At 46.0% G+C, this 24,382-nt stretch overlaps 1 protein-coding gene across 1 annotated transcript in view; it reads left to right on the top strand.

Annotated features, from left to right (window-relative positions):
* EIF2B3 (eukaryotic translation initiation factor 2B subunit gamma) overlaps window positions 1-24,382 on the top strand; it is a 119,172-nt gene that overhangs the window by 31,334 nt on the left and 63,456 nt on the right. The window contains exon 5 of the mRNA XM_019531326.1: window positions 4,537-4,648. Coding sequence (XP_019386871.1) covers window positions 4,537-4,648 — 112 coding nt within the window. The remainder of the gene's footprint in view (window positions 1-4,536; window positions 4,649-24,382) is intronic.

Below are 24,382 nucleotides of genomic sequence, written 5' to 3'. Positions count from 1 at the left end.
GGGTCCTCCTTCCTGCCTTTTTTGAAGATGGGGACCACGTTGGCCCTCTGAACATAAATCCAGTTTAAATCCATCTTGGGCAGTTCAAAAGTGCACCTGGAAAATCAGGGACTCTTTGGAAGCAATTCACTGTCATGTGTGGACACCAAGCGTTCTGTGATGTGGGCTTGCTCAGTCCTCCAGGCATCCCACGTTGCAGTGTTCTCCTCCCCCCTCCACAAATACATACAGTGCTGCAGCTGACTTCTGATATGTAGCCAGGACTCTATTATCCCATTTTCCCCTTCTGTTGCCACTTTTTTATCCATGAGCTGCTCTCTTGCACTGCTTAGTCAGTAAAACCTATCTTCCTAACAGCCAGCAGTTTCCTCACTTGCCACTTGACCACATCCTCTGCTTATGCCCATCAGCCTCTTGGACCCCAAAAGTGTGGGTCCAAGCACTTCTCCCTCTCCTCCCCCAAGCCAGTCAAGCTGACTGCAGACTTTGGTAAGTCATAGGCTATTGAAGTTTATTGAACTCATGTTTAGGAGAGAAGGGAAAACACAAAAGTGAAAACTCCCCCAGCTGCAGGTCACCCTCTCCCTGGAATATCCAAAGTATAGATGCAAACACCCTGCCCCGACTCACCCACCACGAGGCATGGGGCATGATGTGCACTGGCGAGCAGCTTCCTGCTCTCATTTCCAGTATTGCTGGGAGCAGCAGACCCAGGAGAAAGGCCAGCATTGCCTTTGGCTCTGTAGAAGTGGCGCACACAGTTTGATCACATGAGAGTTGTGACAGCCCTGAGCATGTTGCATGCTGCTAAAATTGAAGGTGTCCCTGCAGTCTGCATACAAGGTGTGTTTCTCCAGTGGTTTTGTAACTTGGCCAGATTTAACCATGGCCAAAGGCATGTTCTGGACATGAAGTCTACCCTCTGCTGGCACTCAGTTGCCCCTCCACAGCCTGAGAGTGCATTCTGGAAAGAAAATGTCCCAAGAGCTTTGAAACATGGGGAGAACCATATCCTTCTCCTTTGCCTCAATCCTAGAGACAGCTGAGGTGGCTTGTCTGAACCCTTCCAAAACTTGAGCCTGGAGCAGCCCCTGGAATAGAACATTTCAGCACAAAGTTTGATGAGGTTACAAGCAACCCAAGCCAGGATGTTACCATAGGGAAAGTCAGGCAGCCTTAACCACAGGCAGGACTGTCGGCTCCACCTGCAGCACTCTGCATTTGTGGAATGCTCTACGCCTTCAGAGCACTGTTCTGGTGTTGGTGATGAAAAATAAATCCTGAGATCTGGCAACCCCCAACCTGTGTTCAGAGCTACCTTTGCTCTTAGATTAACAGCAAACATGATCATTATATAGATTTGTAGAAGCCAGAAGTAAGAAAGACCTGCCAGATCTCTGCTAAGTGATTCCACATTGTGCCTTTTAGTATGTTACGTGTTGCTTCATATCTAAGGTGAAGAGAACAGCTCTAAACCAAGCTCTTCAGAAACCAGGAGAAATTTGCCATTGTAACTAGCTTTATGCAGCATTATTGGTTACAGAGGTCAAAGCAGGGAGGTCCTTTAGTTCTGATACATTTGATGTTCTCCTGAAACATCTAATGGTTCAGCCATGAGTTAATGGGTTCAGTGCAAGAATTTGGGTGAAGTTCTCTGGTTTTTGTTGCATGAGAAGCCAGATTACTGATTATAAATGGTCCCTCTGGCCTTCAAATGCATGAAATGGAGCTGAGAGAAGCTAAGGAACAATAGCAATTGATAGAGGCAGAGTATTTAAGGACTATTTAGGGTGCCAGGTGATATTTTCTGTACCGTGTATTGAGCCAAAAGCCAAGAAATCTGCATTGGATGTACTGAACTATGTGACATTTCTTTTTGAGGTGTTCAGTGTCCAAAGTTTAGCTACCTAGGCTGGACCCAACATATATACCCTACAGGTGACAGCAAAAGATTAGTGCATGTGTGCGTGCGTGCGTGCGTGCGTGTGTGTGTGTGAAGGAAGTGTGAAAGGGTAGAAAGGGCCGTTCTTCCTGCTTGTTCTTGCTAGAGAAGCAGTAGGGACGTTTACAAGTCTTCCCTGACTTTGCTGGGGGCCCATGGGTTGCGTGGCAGTGTGTGAATTCCTGCTGCATCTTTCACCAAGGCATTTTTCTCCAATGCCAATTAAATTTGTCTAAAAAGTTTGACCAAGGAGTCCTTCCCCTCCCCACCAGAACTACTTGGAATTTACTTTCAATTTTTATGCTCAGAAAGTTTTTAAAGGTAGGTCACATCAAAATCCTAAGGTCATTTTTTTTTATTGAGACAAAAGGCTTTTAAGCTGCCTTTATCCAACATAAAGGTGAAAAATGGGGCACAAGGCCCTTTGTTTCCTTTGTAGGTCATCTCACTGTTCTCAGTGGTGGTAGGTGACAGGGCAAGGAGCAATGGGCTCAAGTTGCAGCAAGGGAGGTTTAGGCTGGATATTAGGAAACAAATTCTCACGAGGAGGGTGGTGAAGTGCTGGAACAGGCGCCCCAGAGCAGAGGTAGAGTCTCCATCCTCGGAGGTGTTTCAGACCCAGGCGGACAAAGCCTTTGCTGGGATGATGTGGTTGGGGCTGGTCCTGCTTTGAGAGGAGGTTGGACTAGATGTGACCTCCTGAGCTCCCTTCAACCCTCATTGTCTAGGATTCTGAGTGACCATCCTTGTAGATTCCCCATTTCTTCTCCTGCTTCTCCCACAGCCACTAATTAAGCTTGTTACCTGCCTGTCCTGTCCCTCTGAGCCACTTAATGCCCATGCGTTTTGAAGCAGGTCTCTTACATTTCAGTTGAGTGATATGTTTTGCTGTGTCTCCATTAAAATATAGCCATATTTCTCACCTGTGCATGGAATCGGGGCATCTGCAGGGAGTAACGCATACTTTTCTAACACGGCCATACCAAGTTTTTCTGTCCTCATAGGCAAGAGAAAAATCTGGCTGCAATCATGGCACTTTCCTGGTTTAGAGGTGCTTTTTGGTGTAGGCAGGATCTTTTCTGTATGGGAATACTCTGTTGCAACTTAAAAATAAGTAAAATCCATGGTAACCTAACCTGACTTGAACTGAGAGGCATTGATTCATTGAGGAACCTGCCACTCTTCTGTACTGAAGTGCAGCGGAGGATTGAGACAAGTTAGGTAATGAATTCTCTCTGCTTGGAACTCAGTCCTTGGGCTTTGCCTTCCTTAATTCCTCGGATGAGCAGCATTTGCTGCTCCCACAAACTTTTTTCTCAATACCAGTGAGCTGCGGGTTAGCTTGATCCTGACTGCTTCATTTTTCACATTGTTACACGGCGAGGCCTGTGTTTATGCTCCTTAACTGTATAACTAATTTGACAGGGGGAATTTCTGGGGAGAGCTAGCTTGATCACTAGGATCAAAGGCAGCCCACAGGGAAGCTTTCAACAGCTGTGGGACTTTCACCTTCTTTAGATGGTGGCTGTTGCTACGGCAGCCACTGAGAAGCAAACACGAAGAAAGCAAAGCGGGGAGAATGGGGGTTAAAAAATGCAGTTGGCTGAAAGAAGAAGAAAGATATTATTGCTCACAGAGCATTTTCTTTTTTTGTCTAGGGTTGGGATAGGGTTGAGGGAAGGTATGTATTTGGCCAAAAATAATATTATTTTACATGAAGGAAAACATAACCTCCCCCTTTGCCATTGCAGGGTTAGTATAATGGAGCAACTTGCAGATGCTGTCACAATTGTGTTGCATCCCAAATTCATTGGGAAGTGAATGCAGCTTTTAGTAAACCAGCTACCCCAGCTCTCCTGAGGTTTATGCTCTAAAGACTTGGCTTGGTCCCTCTTCCCGGAGATTTCTCTGAACAAGTCATTTCCCTTGCTTTATTCAGTGTCACAGACCATTAAAAAGAAAGAACTCTAGGCCCAGCAGGTCAAAGTCACCATTGGTGTGTCACTGATTTCAGTAGCACTGCTGACACCGAGCCTGATTTAAGTGTCCTGTTGGTTGGGTACCTTCTGAAAGAGAGGGCTTGTTTAAAATACCTGTCCTGGGGCACTGAAGCTTCAGGGTGTGTGTGTGCGTGTGTATGTCAGATGTTTTTATTACTGATGATATTTATCAGGTTGTATTTTTATCATCAGATACACTTATCATCAGTAATACAGAAAATAGGATACTAGTTGCAGAATGGGTGTGTCTTGCTTGGAATCATAATCCTCTCCACACCACCTAATTGTGATGAGAGAAAAGGAGAGTGATTTACAGGGCGGAAAAGCAGCTGGAATTCTAAGAACTTCTAATTACTGTGGGTTTTTCTTTATGTAAATTCAAGTAAAGAAAGAGAGGGAAGGGGAAATATAACACTCAGTTGAGATCAAAATGGTGCACTGCATGCTGGGACTTGCTGTATCTGCAGTTGGCATCTTCCTGGTAAAGATGGAGGGGGTGCTGGGACCATGTGCAGGAACCTCATGACCTGCATGTTTCCTGGACTGCATTAGGGCATGCTTGTGAAATGGTTGTGTTTGATTTTTCCACCCCAGTGGAGCAGCGGGACTTCATTGGCTTGGACGACACAGGAAAGAGACTGCTCTTCATGGCCAATGAAGCTGACCTGGATGAAGAACTTGTTATTAAGAGATCCATCCTTCAGAAGTAAGCCCCAGGTGGACGTTTGCCTTGGAGTGGGGAGAAACAAATGGGGGCTGGGGTGGTGGTGGATGGAAAATGCCTTGTGGTAAAGAAGGGAGGGGGGAAAGGACCGGCTTACAGTGCAAGCTGGGGGACTCCAGAGAGTGGCAGTGAGAGCACGGGCTATTGTTCTGTGAGAAGCATTCATTCTTTTTGCATTGCAACCAGTTGGTGTCCGTGTTTGACAAGAGCAGATTATCATGAGAAAGAGCAGGCAGAGGGAAGGACGCAGTGAAAGCATTGTCTGTTCTTCAAGAAAAGCCAATATAGCTAAATTCAGAGAGAGTTCAAGTTCGTATGTGTGCGGTCCATTCACACAAACAAGATGCTCCTCTCATTTGTCTGGCTGTGAACGGACTTCAAGGGGATTTACACTATAATTTCCAAACACTCCTGTTTACACAGAGCACGAATCCGTGACCGCCTCTGCAGCCAAAGTGATTCACTGGAGAACCCATTTTGGATTTGTGATTAGACTCTGTGTAGGCAACAAATAGGTAACTTCTTTGAATCATTGAGCTTCCCAAAACATACTATTCGCATCACTTCATAAGAGTCCTGTTGGGATGCTTGCTGCTCTGTCAGCAGCATCAATTTGCTGCCATGCAGTATTATATGTCCCTGGAAACCTATACTACCCATGGGTATCTCATAGGAGACCTCAGTGGAGTCTTCAAAGTCCAGGCATGCAACCCAGGGTGCTTCTAGCTGATCTTAGATGCTGGTCCTCATGAGGAACACCTTTGCAGCAGGTAGCTGCAATTTTGTAGCATTCTGAAAATACTGTTTTAGGTGAGTTGAAAAACATCACTTGTGCAATCTTTCTGCTGATTCACCTCGAAGTGTATTGTTATGAACTGATGAACGGGTGCGAGCTAAGTGCCGCCAGCTGTGCGTCATCTGCCCTTCCACTCATGTTGTGTTGTTCATGGTTCGGGACGGTAGGATGTGGGTTGCCTTCCTGCTTTTGCTGCAAAATCTACATGGCTGTGACCTGCAGCCTCATGATCAGTGTGACGCCCACAGAACTGTTGTGGCTTACGCCGTGTTGATGTGCTTGCTGATGAAATTGTACCACGGGACTGCGATTGTTACAAACAAGCCACGGCGTTCTCTGCTGTACTCAGAGACTGTTGCAGCTTGTTGTTTTTCTCATTGCATTTATGAGTGGCCTAAATCATTATGGGTGTGACACATGTGATTTTTGTTGACCTCTGGTTTTACAGGTTCGTCTCACTCCCGTTATCTCACTTAACCTATCTTTTAGAAGGAGGATTAATCAGTCTTCATCCTCCAAGACATCTGTTCAGCCCCATTGTCTTCAGGAGATCTCCTCACCTGCAGCTGTTTAGAATTTAGCAAATGATAGCATTGATGGTACAGAATCTGCAGTGCTCTTTGTCTTAGCTGTGCAGATAGTTAAGGGTATAAAAAGCTGCACGACCGTGGTTCTCAACCTTGTTAGACTCTAGTCCCCCCTCAGAAAATGCCAGCTTAGTTTTCACTCTTTTTTAGGCTACAGAAAAATCCTAGAGCAGTTCTTCTTTTGCAGAGGACTCAGAAAGCCCACAGCAGGGCAGACTGTTTAACGCTCTTGATTCCTATTGGAAATCTCTGAGTTTATCAGGGTACGGCAGTACCCTGGTTGAGAATCACTGTTGTACGGATTTATGACTGCAGCTACAAGATGTAAAAATGCACAGGCAAGGATGTGTTGAATAAAGAGTCTGTTTGTGTCTAACTATATTCCTGTGCCACCAGTTTTATACCTTGTCCAGTGGATTACCTGGTATTTTCAGAGCACAGTAAAGAAGTGTGGGTTTGGTTCTGACTTGGACTTACTGAATCACCGCACCCCGCTATCATCAGCACTTACTTAGAGTTGTCACCCGTGCTTCACCTGTCCATGAGCTCCTATCCTGGGGGTACGCTAAGGGATACGGCGTGTTGTAGATGCAAGGCCTTTTCCTTAAAGAATTCCCCAGTTGTGCAGGTCCATAGGGGTAGCAATCAGGAGCTCTGGGAGAGGAAAAAATGCTGGCAGCCTGTCATGTCTTAACCACCGTGCTGTCTAGACCTGCTGTGAGCCAGCCTGAGCAAGGGAGGAGTTTCTCATGCAGAAACAAGAACGCTTAAGTAAATCGAGAGAAGGTGACAAGCCCAATCCTGCCATCTTTCACAGGTCACACGAAAGGCCCGTAGCAGTCTCTTTCTGGTCTCTGGTTGTTTCTCTGTTCCCGAAGCAATGGCTCATTGGCGTCACACAGAATTTCTAGTGCCCATGCTAGAAATTCCTTTAGAAAGCAGAATGGATTTTTCTTCTTTGAACACTCGCGTGGGAGCGTTATATCCAAAGCCTTCAGAAAGGCCTTTTGCAATCTGAGGTTTGTGCCTGAGCTCCGTTGAGCTGTTCTTTCCTCGGGACGGGGGACCGAGCACAAATCTTCTTTCACACTATTGAACTAAGCAAATGACCAGGACCTTTGGTGACCCCGTGGTTCAAACAGCTACAATCTAGACCAAGTATGGAAACTGTTCAAAGGAACTTTTTTGCCCCCTTCCCTCTCGCAGGATGGGAGTCCTATTGACAAAACACCCGGCGCTGTAGAACACTAATTTAAAACAACTCCCCAAACTCCCGGGAGAACTTTTTCCTGACCTTCCCTGCCTTATTCCTAGCACTGGATTTCACACTTTTCACTTCCCTGCTGTAAAAATGCAGCTGGAAGGGATAAGGGGAAGCTCACACTCCCTTGAGTACCTGCTGAGTATTAAACATTCATTTGCTCCCCCTCGGAGCGGTTTAGCACCAACTGAGCTATTGCAGAAGGGGATATTCTGGTTTGAGAGGAAGTCAAAGTTTATAGAGGGACTTGCTTCCCTCCCGGGCACTCCAGACTCTACCTCTTCACCTGCCAGAGCATCAAGCTACCACTGTGACGGAGCATTTTGTGCCCCCATGTTTAAGGGTCCCTTTCCCCACTACAGTTAATCAGTTCCTTTCCCAGGCAGAGTCAAAAATCTGTCTTCAAAGGTATTTGCCTCTGTGTAAAAGAACATCAGAACAGGGTGCGTAGGCAGCTGTGCCACCGGTGCAAGCAAGAGCAGTGCTGTTAGGGAAGGAGGCATCATGTTGGGATACAAGAAGCGTAGGGTAAGCTGGTCTGGGCTTTCATTGTGGGAAATGGCTGAGATGTGCGACCCAGGAGCTAACGCAATGCAGCAGGGAGTCTGGCAGAGTATCCTTCAGAGAGGGGAAAAACAAGTGGCGTGCCCACCCCGGAGGCCCAGTGTTATCAGTAACGTGCCCACCCCGGGCCGGGCAGACCGGGAGGCTGAGAGAGTAATGAGAATTCCAGAGCCTCGTTTTTCTCCTTAGAAAGAGGGAGCTGAAGTATTTGTTTTCAAAGAGCGATTGCCACAGACAGGGAACTGTTTGCTTCACCTCGGATATTTATGGCCAGGCCAAGCCAGACAGTAAAAGACACCTGTTGGAGCAGGTCTGCATTTGGAGCATTTCCTTTTAAGCCCAGGCTGCTAAAGGGCGAGTCGTCCCTAATAAACCATCAGGCTTCGTGGGTGTTCCAGCCGCGGGATCGCAGGTGCAGGGCTTCTCCTGGAGGTTATGCCAATAAATCACCCTGACAATCGCAGCTACTCATTACCTCATCTGTTGCAGACAGAAAAGAATACCTCATCTATAAATAGCCAGAGCAGGAATGGGAATAACCTGGAAATAGGAGCTCAGATTTGTTTTTAAGATTGTTTAATACAAGAAGGGGAAGAAAAGGAGGGCCTCTTTTTCTTCCCTTCCCCTTTCACCGTGACAGTAAAGAATTAAGGCTGCACTGTTGTTTTAAGGCTAAGCTAATGGGCAAAAGTCACCATCATGGCAGCTGGGTAATGGGAACTCAGGAAAAGCTTGTGGACACTTGATTTCTTTTTTTGCTACCGTAAGATATTGGATTTTTTGTGTTCACAGCTTCTTTAAGTGCATCACATAGACTCGCTGCAGCTCAGTGCGGCTGCTGCACTGCACAGCTGTGCCCCGCTCAGAAATTTCCATTTGAAGTTCTTCCTGGCTGCTAGGACCACCGACTTCCTCATCTTTTGTCTTAAAATGCAGCACCTTGAAAAAGGGCAGAGGCGAAACACGCAGGTGCAATGATTCTTTTTACATAAAAACATTTCAAGTCAGTTCGTTTCCCTGTATCGGTAGAATTGGGACCTTTTGGTATTGAAACGTTCTTTGCAAATAGCAGTCTTTTTTTTTTTTAATGGAGATGTTCGGGAAGCCCTTGCGGAGCGGCGGGTAAGGTTGTGGTTCTGCTTAAGAAAAATGTCAGGGATGGAGGGGTCTCAACTTGTCTTTTTCAGTGACCCCACGCCTGTTCAGTTTACAAGCAAAAAGCTGATTTTGTAGCTGGGGTCTGAAAGTCAGGCTGGAACCTTTTTGGCTCAGGCGTCCCTGGAAATCACAATTTTGTGATTGGCTAATGGTTCTGCCGCTCGTGTGCAAGTTCCTTGCTCTCACTCCCAGAGTAGTATTGGCTCTGTGCTACGAACAGGAATTTAAAAAGTAGTAACACTTACTTTAGCCAGGAACACAAGCGGCTTCATCCTGAATTAAGCCAGGGAGCAAAGTCTATTGAAGAAGAAGGTGTGATTTTTACACACTGACTTTTCAGACCGTAACCACGCTTTTAAAAACCTTGGCATGGCTTTAATCATATTTCTTTACAAAAGAACATCTTGCAGACTATTTCAGCAGCAAAATATTGGCGGGTTTGCTGCTGCCTGAGCTGTGAGGAGGGAGCAGACATTCTCAAGGTGCCCTTTGTAGCTCTTGCTTGCGTGTTGAGAAGTTTCTCAGTTCATTAAGTGCAATAGCCATGAAGTAAAACAGTCATTTTTTTCAACAAGTCTGCCTTTCTTTATTATACGTTAAAACTTTGCTCAACTTATTTTGCTCTTTCCTGAAATACATTGGGGATGGATAGTGTCCTCTCTTTTAATGGCTTTTTTTTAATCCTTCTTAAAATAGATGCTAGAGCCAAATAAAAATAATGGGGAAAATGTAGTTTTTCTCCTCCGTGTCGTGTTTCTAATTTGCATTTGTGCAACAAACCTGAATGTATTCCAGAAGCAGTTGACTAAATGTCAAGCTCCAAGTTGTGGAGAATACATTGATATTTGTGATTGATATTATTTCCTATGGATGGTAGCATGTTCCTGCTGCCATGTTGTATTTCATTTTGGCAGGGATGGCTTGAAGAGAACATGCTGACATGTCCCAAGTTTTTTGTTTCTGGAAAAAAGGGCATGCCGCTTCTTGGCAGCTCTATTGCTAACAGATCAAAATAGCGTTCTGGGATTTCAGAATCTGGAAGTATTTGTAAGATCATCTCTTGAATGCAGCTGAAGAAAAGCCTGCTGGCAATGGCTTTATTGTAAGATTGCTACCAGCATCACAGAAAGTGCGAGGCCAAAAATGAGGAGAGAGGGGTTTGGGGTCTGGTTTTTAATTGTTACTGAGTTTGCGGCGAGTCGACTGTCATTAGTCATTTGTCCCTGTGCTGGATTAGGCTGGGGGGTTTGCCCTTCAGAATTTGCAGGAAAGGAAGAGCTGATTGTATTGCTTGGACATCTTCCCTGCATGCGCCTATTGCTAGCGTGACTTCCCGCTTTTGACCTTGCGCATGCTGAATCCCGGCACTACCTTGCCTGAGGTCTGGTAAATATTCTGCTTCTATTAAAGAATGATTTTGCCTTCTTGATATATTCAACAGCGTCTGGCATGCTGAGTAGCGGAACGATTTTGTGCATTACATGGAGTCGGTGGGAGCTGTGCCCGTGTTAGCTGGTGGTTTTCCTAGTCTCTTAGTCCTGATCATCCTTCCTGCTCCTTTGAACGCTTGGAGAGAATGCACAGAACTCTTCATTTTTTTTTAATTTGAGCTGCTCTTGTCGAGGCACCAGTCATGTTTGCTGTGGCACGCCGAAACGTTCGCCTGAAATCTCAGAAGACTGTATTAGTGCACCTTCTTCCTAAAAGTAAAGGCCCATAAAGTCCTGATTGTGCTGCTGGGATGGAGGGAGGAGAGTGGAAGGTCAGAGGAGTTATCCAGGCCTGTTTGAGTGCTGTCAGGTCTCCCCTACCACATGGTGGACATGTGTTACTCATCAGTGGAGTATGGAGCTCCATGACGCAGAGCCGACAGGAATGCAGAGTTAGTTAACACCCCCGGTTGGGAATTGAGCAGGCAGTGTGGGATGCAGGGAAGAAAAGAAATTACCTAAAGCAAAGCAAGGGTGAAGTGAAATGTGTGGCTCTTCCTCTATGAAAGCTGGAAAGGTCTCATTCTGCTCAATAGTACCGGTAGCCAAGGCAGAGCTCACTTTCGTGGTTCTATTACTTTTATTTTTAAAATTCGTGGAGGTCATGCCTAGCAGAGAACTTTTCAGTAGGCTGGAGAGAGATCCCCGGGGGGGTTTTTTCACTATTCAACTATCTCACACTAAGAACCCTGACCTTAAAAAGTACTTCCTTAAACATAGTCACTCTTGCAAATAGGCTGTAAGCTTGCAGCGATAAATGAAAGTGATCTCATCTCGGTTAAACTTAACCGCATTCGGTATTGATTGACCAAACTGTAGCTGTGTAATCTTTTAAATGCCAATTTGTTGCACTTCCATCAAGGCAGCCGGAGCAGGAGGTCAGGAATGACTCTATCTTAGCAGTCTTAAAGTGCCGAATGTCACGAAAGCCAATAATAGCAAGGGTCAGAGAATGCAGTTATCCTGTGTAAAGTTAACTGAGCGCCTGAGCTCCTTGTTGAGTTCGCATTCTCGGCTGACAGCAGAGAGAGATCTTTCTAAAGCATTCCCACTCATTCCAAGCTATGCGCGCAATTCCCTGTCGGATAGCCCTTGTGTGGTTCTCCCAGAACAGCATTGTGTTGGCAGTTTCTGGAATTACACAGGAAATGGAGAGTACAGCAGGCGAAGGGGAAATCTGCTAAGCCTTGCTTCCCAGGCGGTCTGGTGGGGCAAGTAAATAGCCGAGATCTCCGTAGAAGAATGGCATGTCATCTGCAGTTCTGCCCAGCCCAGAAAATTCCCTGTCCATTTTCTCTGGCTTCAGATGCTGCTGCTTTCTCCTCCATTGTAATGCCACCATTCTTCTAGCCTGGGATCATTACTTGGCTGCTTCTTTTCCTGGGGGTAAAACTACTTCTTATATAGTCCAAGAGATCTTTTTCAGGTGATTTTACGTTTTCCTCCCACAACAGCTAAATCCGAAGTACCGTTGTATTGTTTGCTTGTCCTCTTAGACTCCTGGCACACATTTGTTTAACGGCACAATGGATCTGTTCCCCAGTTCCAACAATCCTGTCTTCTGTCATGCCACATGTGTATGGCAAGATGTGCTATTTTGGGTCTGGGGTCAGATCATTTCCACTTGTCCTTGTAGGAGGAGTCTGAAATGATGATCCTGGGCTCCTCCTGCACCAGCCAGTTGAAAGCTGGGTGCCTGGTGAACCACTGTGGTCCCACGGCCTGAACTGACAACCAGCTGATTGTTGGTCTTAGCCCTGGGACTGCAATGAAGCTGGTTTAAGCCACTGGAGGGGTCAGCTGATTGTTGGTCTCAACCCTAGGGCCACACCAGAGTCTCTAGCCAGCTCCCAGGGCCCTGCGTATCCAGACATCAGAAAAGCTCCAGTATACCCCAGCTGCACACACAGTTTCGTAACATCTTGGCATGCTGGGGCCTTGGGATCTGGCAGAGGTTACCTAGTCCCTGGGGGTCCTATATGTTGCGGATGTCAGAAAACAACGTGTGCTGCCCAGCTGCACCCCTGGGTTTTAAAGGTTCTGGTCCACAGGGACCCTGGCATCAAGGAACCTGAGGGTCCCTTTGACGAGGAGGTGCAAGTGTTTTGCTCCACAGCTTTCCAAGAGCTGCAGGCAAGGCAATCAACCTCCCAGCTCGCAGGGAGCCCTGGGGCTCCCCTTGTCCCAGCACCCTGCACCATACAGCATGGAGGGAGCTGTCAGACAAGCCCCATCTTGCAGCTGGCGTTGGGCTGCATGGTAGGGACCCTGCCACACATTCAGTTGAAGGCACAATGGAAACCAGCCACAAAAATGTTACTCAGATTTTGTGGAATGACTTTGTGACTGGTTTCCCGTGTTGTCATGCCGTTAATTGCTTGAACACGTGGCCCAGGTGCTATTGAAGATGGGATTAACTGGTTAATCCTGTTTTAAGTGTAACGTCTGCCAGGGGCCTTGATTTCAGCCACAAAATGCTAGAATTACATCTGGATCATCTTAGTGGCTGTGCAAAGCACAGTACTGTCTGCTTTTCTGCATTTTAAATACAACATCACGTATACATTTCCAAGGGGTTAGGAGTTCCCAACTGCTTTTCCCCTGGTCTCCACCATGAATATCTGCATTAGTTTTTACTAAGGTATTAATACAACATTCAGAGAACTGATTATGTTTGGCTTTTATCAAATGAACTATAGCGCCGTTGAAAATCTGAAATTCCAACTTTCTGGCTTTGAGTCCTAGCCAGGTAGAACAGGAATAACACAGCTAAGGCCAGCAGCACCATAAATTTCAACTGGAGTATGAGAAAAAAAATGCTGATTTCTGTTTGTACTGTTATTGAAGATATTTATGCAGGGTAGGTCTTTCAGCAAGTGTGATTATTTTCAGAGAGGCCCTGTTTTCATTCTTGCATTTGAGTGTGTTAGGGATGTGTGTTGAGAGAGGCACCTGAGGAGCGGTGAGCAGAGAGAATGGATAAATGCCCTGAGAACGAGGCGCCTCCAGCTTTCTCCTCTGTCCATCCAGCCATCTTTGCTGCTAAGAACCCTTGAGAAAAATTGTTCCTCAGGTAGATCCCCTTCCTGGATGCCTGCTTCAGTATTTGAGTGCACGCCACTTTCCCAGGCCAAGCAGCTTTTGAAGATTTAAGCTTTTTGAAGAGGAAAGTATGTGAGTGCGTATGTAACAGCACCAGACAGTATTGAAAGAATAATGAACTCTTCCCACATCCAGCTCCATTCTTCTTATCTTCATGGCCAGACTTCTGGAGCCACTATTGTGTTACATGATTTTATTTCCCTACTTCAGCTTTGTTTTTCCTCCCCTCTCCTTCCTAAATATGAAATCCCTTTTGAGATATTGATTTATAGAATTTAGATTCCTTTGTAGGTCAGTACAATTACCAGCAAAGGTCAACGGCATCCTTTCGGGAAGGGACTGGTCTGTCTCTGAACCGGATGACTGCTTTCTGGTGTGTTTTTGATCTTTCCATTTCAGAAATTAATGTGTATCCGGGGTGTGTGGAATACATCGCTCCCATTTGCTTTTCATCTATTAAAACATAAGCCTCAGTAATACAATGGTGGAGTACTTTTAAAAATTGCAATTCTCTATAGAGGCAGAGACATGATTTAGAGCCTGGCTGTCATGTCAGATATTGGTTAGCTGGGAAGAAGGAAGCAGGACACACGACATGTAAACTCTTCTGCAAGCTCAGAGCTCTAGCATGGGGGGGGGAACTGAGCCATAGTGTCTGGAAATGCAACTGGTTTTTCCTTCCAAGAAAATAAATCTCCTTATTCTGGGTACCTGCTAACCTTGGGTGCTGAGTTTGGTCCACTCTTTCCTAGCTGGGAACACCCACTTCACAATACTTTTTTCTTCCTTCTGTGGAGATCTAGAGAAGCACTTGCCTGTTTGCTGCAGCCATCCCTGGGGTGAAAACTTGTCTTCTTTTCTGCTCAGAAGGGGAAGATTTCTTTCCCTTGGCTTCATCAGTAAGGGATCCGATGCCTGAAAGGGCCAACGTTGCCATGTGAAGTGGTGGTCTATCCCTGGGGCCAGCATTAGCAGGGCAGCCTTGTGGTCAGGACGTGGACCTCTGAATGAGGTCTGGGTTTTCCCTCTGCCTGTCTTGCCACCTTGGAAAGTGTTGCTTCACCTGGACCTGCTTCACTTCACTATCTTTAAAATGGATGTAATCCTTGTCTACCTTCCCAGCAAGTTGTGATGCATCTCATTGGCGTTTATACAGACCTCTTGGATGTACAATGCTGTAAACAGCTCTTATGAAGGATTCTGCCAATCTTGCTTTTTTCAAAGTCAAAATAGTATCTGGTAAAACGTAAACTCCAGGATGCAGCTGCTGTAACGTTTCACTGTGCAGGATCCATTACAGACCATATTTAAACCCAGATTTTCAGCCTCATTTCTTCTGCTTTTCTGAGTGCGTCTCAGATCCCTTAATAGCATTTCAATGTATTATTGTAGAGTTTATTATATACTGTAATCTTCCACGCTACTTGTAATTACGCCAGCATATGTCATTTCCTCTCTAATTACCCTTGGAGTCCTCAAGTGTTCATGATGAAACATCGGGTGAATGAAAAATACAATTAAAATCCCATCGGTTTGTCCCAGCGCTTGTTAATCCTGCTCTTTGTTTTACAGCTCTCGACTGCAGCATGGTTGGCCCCATAGCAGGTTTTTTAAGTGGACTGTCTCTTTTCATTATACCCGTGTGCAGTTTTGCATGGGGCCTCCACTCACAGCCAGGACAACAAGGCGGTATTTTTCCCACTCTGACTTGCCGCCTCTTACAGTGGGAAATGGGTTATCTGGCGAGAAACCTCTTTCAAGGTTTGAATCTTTTAAACACCATTTTCTTTTGAAATGATGTTATGAAACCATTCCAAGAATTCCCCTGTAAATAATCTGCTTTAAATTCTCCTTTTGGCTTTCTGATTTGGTCCGCCATATGAATTCCTTGCGTGTCCTAGTAATCGATATTTTGTGTCTGAAGAGAAACAGTCAGAGTTTTGTGAATGATGGATTGTATAAATAAAACAAAAGGTGGTGTCAGTGGCTGGCTAAATAACAATCTCCTATGAGATCAAAATGTAATGAATGTATAAGATACACATCAGAAGTCAAGAATGCTGGCAGTGGAAGAAATGCTAAGTGCTGGGGTGGAGTATCATTGAGCAGCGTCAGGGGAGGGAGGACGCAGCGATTGCAGTTCTTCTATTCTTATATTGGAAGGCTTGAAGGAACCGATACCTCAAGCCTGGCCTTTTGCATATCACAAGCTGCTGCAAGGTCAGGAATTTGCAGAAGACCTCGTATGCATCTTAAGAAGGCACCAAGCCTTGGCTTCAAGACTGCAGGTGATGGAGAACACACAGCATACTTTGGCAAGGCATTTGACTGCTTGTAAACTCTCAGTTAAAGCAGTTTCTAGCTTTGAAAGTGTATCCCTTTTTAACTAGGCCAGAGTCCTGTGGTATCAGCCGTCTTCTAGGTACCTACACATGCAACCAAATCCCCTTTAAACTTTTCTTCAACTGGCTTAATGCATTGAGCTCCTGAAGGCTCATTCTGAAGTGTGCTTTCCTGTCCTTGTGACCAAATCAGGCCAAACTCGATTTCCTTCTTTGACAAAGTGACTACTTGGGTGGATGAAGGGCATGCTATGGATGTCATGCATCTGGACTTCAGCAAGGCTTTTGCAAGGTTCCACATGATCTTTTCATAAACAAATTGAGGAGATGTGGGCTGGACAAAACTGGTGTAAGCTGGATAGACAACTGGTTCAATAGTCATGAGCAAAGAGTAATTATTAACAGGTCCATGTCAGCATGGCAGGAAGTTTGGAGTGGAGTCTCACAGGGGGTCTGTCTTACCTTGCAGTTAGAGAGACCTGCTCCATGGCCAACTAACTTCCTTCTACCCCATGCTGTATTAATTAATCATTTGGATGCTGGCATTGGAAAACTGGGCTGGAGCTAACAGGATGAAGTTCCATACTAACGAATGCAAGGTGCTGCACCTCAGAATAATTGAAAATACACATACAAGGTGGGTAGCATGTGGCTGCTTGGCAACTCTTTGGGAAGGATCTGGGGGTCTTGGTAAGTCACAGACTCAATATAATGCAGCTGCAGAAAAGGTGAATGAAGTTTTGGGGTGCATCAATAGAAACATTAGATGCAAGATATGGAAAGTGATAGTGTCTCTTTACTCAGCACTGGTTAGGCCTCATTTAGAGTATTGCTTGTATTTTTGAGCTCTACGTTTTAAAAAGGAGCTGGAGAAGTTAGAGGGGGTCCAGAAGTGGGTGACAACAATGATAAAGGGTTTGAAAGGCATACAAGGAGAGGCTGAAGGAGCTGGGCATGTTCAGCTTGCAGAAAAGGCACTTATGGAGGGCATGCGAGCAGTTTTCAAATACTTGAAGAGCTGCCATGAAGAAGTGAGAAAACACCTTTTCTCTTTGGCTGCAGAGAGGAGGACATGCAGCAATGGCTTGAAGTTGCAGCAAAGTAAGTTTAGATTAGCTATCTGGAAAACGCTTTTCACTGTTAGAGCAGTGAGATGGTGGAATAGATGCCTAGGGAAGTTGTGGACTCTCTGTCCCTGGAGGTGTCTGAGGAGACATTGGATAAGCATTGGTCAGGAATGATCTAGGAGCCACCATGCTTTTGTTCTGCTATGGGGATTCTCCATGTTTTGGGGCTTTTCTGGATGCCATGTGGGGCCAGGAAGGAAGTTTTTCCCCTCCTGCTGCTATACTTGTCATGAGAGGTTTTTTTCACCTTCCTCAGAAACATTGGCATTGGTTGCAGATTCACAGTGTGCCAGCTTTGTCACTAATCATGTCTACTTTTCCCCTTATGAAAGAACTGTTCCCAGGTTTTAATCCAGGCGGATACTCTCATCTTCCTCACCATAGTTATTCCAAGACCCCTATCACGATAACACCTGAGTGCTGTGTGAGCAGCAGTCAGCATTGTGCAGGGCATTGGATAATAGGCACTCAGTGCCTCGTCATATTAAGTCCTACATGTTCAGAAACATATCCATTTGAATCAGTGTATATGACAGGCCCCCAAGTACAGGGTATTTAAAGCTGGGACTCTTCACAAATTTAATTTGTTCGAAGAATAGCATGGCACCTGTTTCAAGTCTGGTTTTGGCCTCTGAACTGTCTTCATCCTTCTTTCCTGCATTTTATCTTACCCCTTGTTCCTGTCGCATGCCATTCTTTTCCCCATTGCTTTGTTAAGAAATCTGAGTCAGCACCTCCGATTTCCCTCTGGGAAAGACATTGAAGCTTGCTGACTGCAGCTTACTGCCAGGAATTATTCAAACACAGAAGAGAAAATATACACCAGTCACTTCATTTGGACTGCAGCAATGGGTCAGCCACGTGTGTGGAGCTCAGGGATAGCTCCAGTACATCGCGGTGAAGGATGGCAGGCAGAGCCTATAGAAAGCTTTGGGCTTGTCACAATTGTTTGATCTATGCCTGCTGCCAGCCAGGCAGGTGAGAATGAATGAATTGGATAAAGATACAACTGTCTAAAGGGATAGAAGGAAGTCATGTGGCCCTGGAGCAGTTCTCTGTGATTGTGAGGTAAGCTGTGTCTTCCACGAGTAGATCACACATTTATGATCTATAAACACCAAATGCCTTCAAGCAGTGGCGCTCAATCTGTCTAGCCCCATGGGCCAAATGAATGGCATGGAGCTGATCTGTGAGCTGGATCCAGCACAGGATCAGTCTACAGGTGTCATCCTGGCACAGAATGTTGGTATGATCTAATGCAAAGGGCCACATTCAGCCCAGAGGGCAGCAGGGGAGCCAGAATTAAAGCTGCCACCACTCTCTTACTGCCAAATTCCCAGATGCTTTGGGCCAGATGTGGCTTGCAGGCCAGAGAATGAGCACCACTGCATTAGACTGTTTATTCCAAAATGTCATGGCACTACGTAGTGTGGGGGTGCAAGCAATGTGGAGGACAGCTAGATAATGAAACTTGTGTAAGAGACCACACTTACTGGTTAGCCTCCTGCCTTCAAAGTACAAGGAATCCAAATATCACCTACCATAATCAGCAAAGTGCCATGCTACCTTTATTAGGTGGTTCTGTCTAGGCATGCTTACACATTCATTAATGCGCTTTACACACTGCACATTTAGTTTAGTACTTCCTTAATGAAGTACTACCTGAATGCGCAGTAATTAGAGTTACTGTGTGGTAGCGTCAGTGCATTGTTCATTAGTGATGCTTACTGTCTATTAGCCTAATAACACTACGCAGTAGGCTGTTAGCATGGCCTGTGCTGTGACGCACTGGTGAGCAGCGTTATTAGGCTAAGGCGCAGTAAGCGTTTCATAGTTAGTGGGGTTGGAAGGGACCTGAGCAGATCATCAAGTCTGACCCCCTGCCATGGCAGGAAAGATTACTGGGTTTAAACGGCCCCGGCTAGGTATTCATCCAGCCTCCTCTTAAAGCCCCCCAGGGTAGGAGCCAGCACCACTTCTCTTGGGAGTTGGTTCCAGATCCTAGCTGCCCTGACCGTGAAGTAGCCTCCTGATGTCTAATCTGAATCTCCCCTCTGCCAGCTTGTGACCATTATTTCTAGTCACTCCTGGTCATGCTTGGGGAAACAGTGACTCCCCCAATGCCCGCTGATCCCCCCTGACTAGTTTGTAACAGGCCACTAGATCCCCCCTCAGCCATCTCTTGTGGAGGCTGAACAGGTTCAGGTCCCATAGCCTCTCCCCGTAGAGCCTGCTCTGCTGCCCCTGATCATGCAAGTGGCCTCCTCTGGACCCTCTCCATGTTGTCCACATCCCTCCTGAAGTGCGGTGCCCAAAACTGGACACAGTCCTCCAGCTGCGGCCTGACCAGTGCCGCATAGAGGGGGAGGATCACCTCCCTGGACCTGCTTGAGATGCATCTGTGGATGCAGGACAATGTGCGGTTGGCCTTCCTGACTGCCTCCCCACACTGCCGGCCCATGTTCATCTTGGCATCAGTGATGACCCCAAGATCCTTTTCCGCCTCCGTGCTGACAAGAGGGGAGTTCCCCAACCTGTAGGTATGGTGCCGGTTCTTCCTCCCCAGGTGCAGCACCTTGCACTTGTCAGTGTTGAATCCCATCCTGTTCTCATCCGCCCACCCTCGTAACCTGTCTAGGTCCGACTGCAGCCTATTCCTCCCTTCTAGTATGCCCACTTCACCCCACATCTTAGGGTCATCAGCAAATTTGAACAGGGTGCCTTTTACCCCCTCGTCCAAGTCGCTGATGAGGATATTGAACAGTGCGGGCCCGAGGACCGAGCCCTGGGGGACCCCACTGCCCACGTCCCTCCAGGCTGAGAAGGACCCATCCACTACCACCCTCTGGGTGCGGCCCTCCCGCCAGTTGGCGACACATCTGACTGTGTGGGTGTCGACACCACAGCCCCCAGTTTCTTAATGAGAACAGGGTAAGAGACAGTGTCGAAGGCCTTCCGAAAGTCCAGAAAGACGATGTCTACTGCTCCCCCTGCGTCTAAGGATTTGGTGACCTGGTTGTAGAAGGCCACCAGGTTTGTCTGACAGGACTTGCCGCTAATGAACCCGTGTTGGTTGCCCCTAAACATAATCCCCTCTCCCCCCCCCGGCCCCCTGTGGACATGAGCCAGAATAATTCTCTCAAACAGCTTCCCCAGGATCGAGGTAAGACTGACTGGCCTATAGTTTCCCAAGTCCTCCTTCCTCCCTTTTTTGAAAATGGGAACCACGTTGGCCTTCTTACAGTCCCCTGGCACCACACCAGAGCACCACGAGTGCTCGTACAGCTGTGCCAGGGGTCCCACAATGACCTCTGCTAATTCCCTCAGCACTCAGGGGTGGAGATCATCTGGACCGGCTGATTTAAATACATCCAGTCCCTCCAGAAGTTCCCTAACTAGATCCTCCCTGACCCTTGGCCTGGGTGCGCCTCCCCTGGGTTCTGAGGAGGGCCGGTGGGGGCTGATCCAGTCCCTACTCAGGAAAATGGAGGCAAAGAAGTCGTTAAATAGGTTAGCTTTGTTGTCTGGTATGACGACCAAATTTCATAGCGTGTAGACGCGCCCTCTGGTAGGCAGCAGGCTTTTGTCAGCTGGTTCAGAGGTTGGCCAAGGCAAGTGATTAATATAATCAAATTGAGCCCAACTCTTACTAAGCAATGTGGGGTTCAGCTCTTACTTGAACATTCAATATTTATGTGCTAGGCATTGATTTCACCAATTAGATTTAGCCTCGATTTCAGAGGATCCCTTATTAATGCAGGTAGTTGAACACCAAATGTGATATTCTTTTACACGGGTTGGCACTTCTGGAGTCATTTGAAAAGGGCAGGGCATTATCTTTGCCAGAAGTGGAATTGCTGCGCCGTAGGGTTTAGACTTTCAGAAATTCCTTCATGACTTGAATTTGTGTCTAATTGTTGGCCAGTTTGTAAGACTATATGAATCTGATTGATCCGGTCACCTTTTTAATTGAAAGCTTGTATAGTCTGAGTAGATATAAATTGAATATTATTTGCTTATATAGGAAATCTTATGGGACCGTGTTTGAGAATCCTCTTCTGCACCTGGGCATCTTTAAAGTAGATCAGCAATAGCCATGCTTAAGTCTCCATTTTGTATAAAGATATGTCAGAGGGCTTAGTGCAAACAAAAGGGGCTGTGTAGGTTAATTAAATCAATCCCTCCATAGGAACGCTGTGGTTTCTGGAGTTGTTCTTGTAAATCTCAGATATAAACAAACCCCTAATTATTTTTGCATCATTTCCCTTTGCCTCATGAACGTGATGCTGGGCCTTTGAGAGTCATACCTGTGTGCCCTTATTTTTATTGCAGAATATTTGTGTGGCTGAGTTTTTATTGAAATGTTACTCAGGGCTTCATTAAAGGTGAGCAGGGCTACCATAGAGCGATGACGCACGTCTTTCATGGTCATTGTGCAAGTTGTTCAGTTTTGGACGATGTCTGGGAACCAGTCTGTGCATTCGAGCACTGCATCATTAGGAATTGGTTGGAGTTTTACTGTGTCTCTCTGCTCTGCCTTGCTTGCCTATGGAGACAACAGATACTACCTTACCTCCCTTGCGGGTGGAGAAGAGCAGGCTTCAAGGCCTCCGTTAAAGCTGGAGCTGGCTTTAGTCTGTTCTATTTATTTGTATCACCCCGTCATTGGGACGTGTGCTCATCGAGTTCAGACATGGGACAAAAGATTGCCTCCACGTGAATTTTGCGAGTTGAATGTGGCCCTTGAGTGGGCTAAAACATGCCATTGCAACTTGGAAACCAGACTACAGTGGCCGTGTGAATTCGGAGCCCTCAACAAGAACTGCAGCTTCCTTGGTGGAAATGCTCGGACCCTGCTGCTGAAATAAAGTGACAAAGCTCCCATTAACTCTGAGGATGCAGGCTCAGAACCACTGGGTTGTCAGGAGTCAGCATGCTACTAGCTGTTAAGGTTTCCTTGCTCCTTTTGTTTGGTGGGCACTGGTTCCTAGCCCCTCCTGTTAAATATCATGCTGCTTAGAAGCAACTGTTGTAGACTCAAGGGTTGTGTTTTATTTTTACTATCCCTCATACAGTCTAGAAAGCCAGCAGAGGTCTTTATGGCTTCAGATTTCTTCTAATACATTATTTTCTTTGCAAGCTAAGGGCAGGACTGGACATGAAACACATTATTGTACTTGCGCTTTGTACTTGTGCACTTGTTGACTGTTTTATAAGCCAGTAACGTAGTAGCCACAGGCTAGGAAGCTTGCCCAGAAATCTGGCATATTTAATTAGTGCTAGTAAACAAGCAGAGTTTCAAATTTAATTCTTCCTCCTTTAATTCCCATAAACCTCAAGCTATTTAGAAACCTACTGCTGACACTGGTCTCATTTCTGCAGATGGAGAATACTGAGGGAGGCCTTAACCACAGCCAGGAACGGGCCCCATCTCTTTCAGGCAAGAAAGGAAATGGGAGTCGTTTTATTTTAATAACATTGGAGATTGTCAAGGACGTTGTCCGTGATAATCTGCAGGTCAGCAGCCAGAGGGCTTCTTTTCATTTGATTTGATTTTTTGTTAGGCTAAACGGTTCAAGATGAGAAGATTCTCCAATGAGGCCTTTAGCCTTGTGATGGGGAAAAGATCTGATTTGTTGCTGCTCTGCTCCTTGCACAGGGGTTTTTTATTAAGATCAGTTTACAGAGGCATCTGAATTAAGCAACCAACCATGGCCAGCACATTTCCTCCATCCATTAATATTTAAATTGGTGCCACAGTTGGGCACAGTAAACAGTAAAGGCTTTTTTAGTTCCTGTTTGTCTTTTTACTTGTTGCTTCCATCCCATGTGACAGTTTGCCCTAAGGGGTGTGTACACGTGTACTCACTTTTTGACAGTTCAGCTGGCTTAAGTTTTTTTAAGTCAACTGTACTGTCAGAGTGTAGTCATGCATGTAGAGCAGAGTCGACTTAAATGCGGCACAAGATAATACACCCCTAGGGTTAAGTTGACTTAGCTTACAAGACAGTTGCCACCATGTCAAGGAGCTGTCTGTGTGCATGTTCCAATGTGGCTTAACTTAGGTTGACTAAATTAAGTCGCCTTATTTCAAGTCTTAGTGCATACATGCTTAGTATGTGAATATACACCCATGTTGAAGAGGATGTTGTGTGTCACTGCAGTATAGTCCCTTGGAACTGCTTTAGGTCTGGATTAGTAAAACCATTCTCACCTCTTTCAGTGTGACAGCCACAGTTAGTCTCCAGACGAGCAGTCTGCGCCAGCACACCCACCAGAGAACCATAAAACCCTCATTAGCTTCAACCAGATCCCAGGCTCAGTTATTGCAACCACATGAAACAAAGTAATTGTATCAATATTTAAATTTTGAAATGGCATTGACCAATGCGGTGTTGGCTTTCAAGCATTTCCTTTGACAAGTTGTTTCTTTAAACAGGCAAGACTCTTCCTTGTGTTTGTTCCAGTTTCCCCAGCCAGCCTGCTGCAGCTAGTGAGCTCATACCCCAAGTACTGGGATGCAAAGGACAGGGTTTTGTTTGCGTGGTTTCCCTTGCTGCCGTAGTCATGCAGAGGAGGGGAGTTACCCCGCTGCTGAGAATGCCGGCTCAGTCCATGAGGTTAGCCACAATTCCTGCTCCAGTTAGCCCCTCTCCACTACAGCATTTTAACTGCCATCTGGTTGCTTTGCAAAAAGAGCAGTTACCATGTCCCAACTTTGGGCAGTGCCACAGGCCCTAATAGGTGGGTGAAAGATGGTTTAAAAATCACCCCTGTTCTCAGCATGCAGTATGCATGGCACACTTAAATTTATTTGGGGTTTAAGGAGTTAGGTCTCCAAGTCATAATACCCTCCAGAAGCGTTTTAAGTGTCAGCTTGGTTTCTTCCTAGGGAGTAATCTGATTTGGTGACTTCTGTTAAAGCCATTAAAAGACCTGGACATTTTAAATAACGAGTAATCTCTCCTAACCAGAAGTAAGCCGATGTGGTTCTAACCACTGTCATTACTCGTTTAAAAAATGTCATTTGGCTTTAGGGTGGACACTTTATTCTTTTTGTGGTAAAGATAGATTTTCCTGTGCCTTTTTTTTATTTTTTGCTGACACTTGTATTCATGACATCATGGTCTTTCTGCAGGGGTTTTGTAAATGCCAGTTAGCCCAAAGGAAGGTAATCCCAACGAGGATCAAAGGGAGCAGGAGAGCACACAAGCCTCCATGGCTCACCAAAAGCATCCGGGAATGTCTCCTTGCTAAAAAGGAGGCTTACACCCAATGGAAAGAAGGGG

Source organism: Crocodylus porosus, unplaced genomic scaffold, assembly GCF_001723895.1.
Source record: "Crocodylus porosus isolate Cpor-Errol unplaced genomic scaffold, CroPor_comp1, whole genome shotgun sequence".
In the NCBI taxonomy this organism is placed as follows: domain Eukaryota; kingdom Metazoa; phylum Chordata; order Crocodylia; family Crocodylidae; genus Crocodylus; species Crocodylus porosus.
Note: the sequence above shows the minus strand (reverse complement) of the source record. Positions and strands in the feature narration are given on the sequence as shown.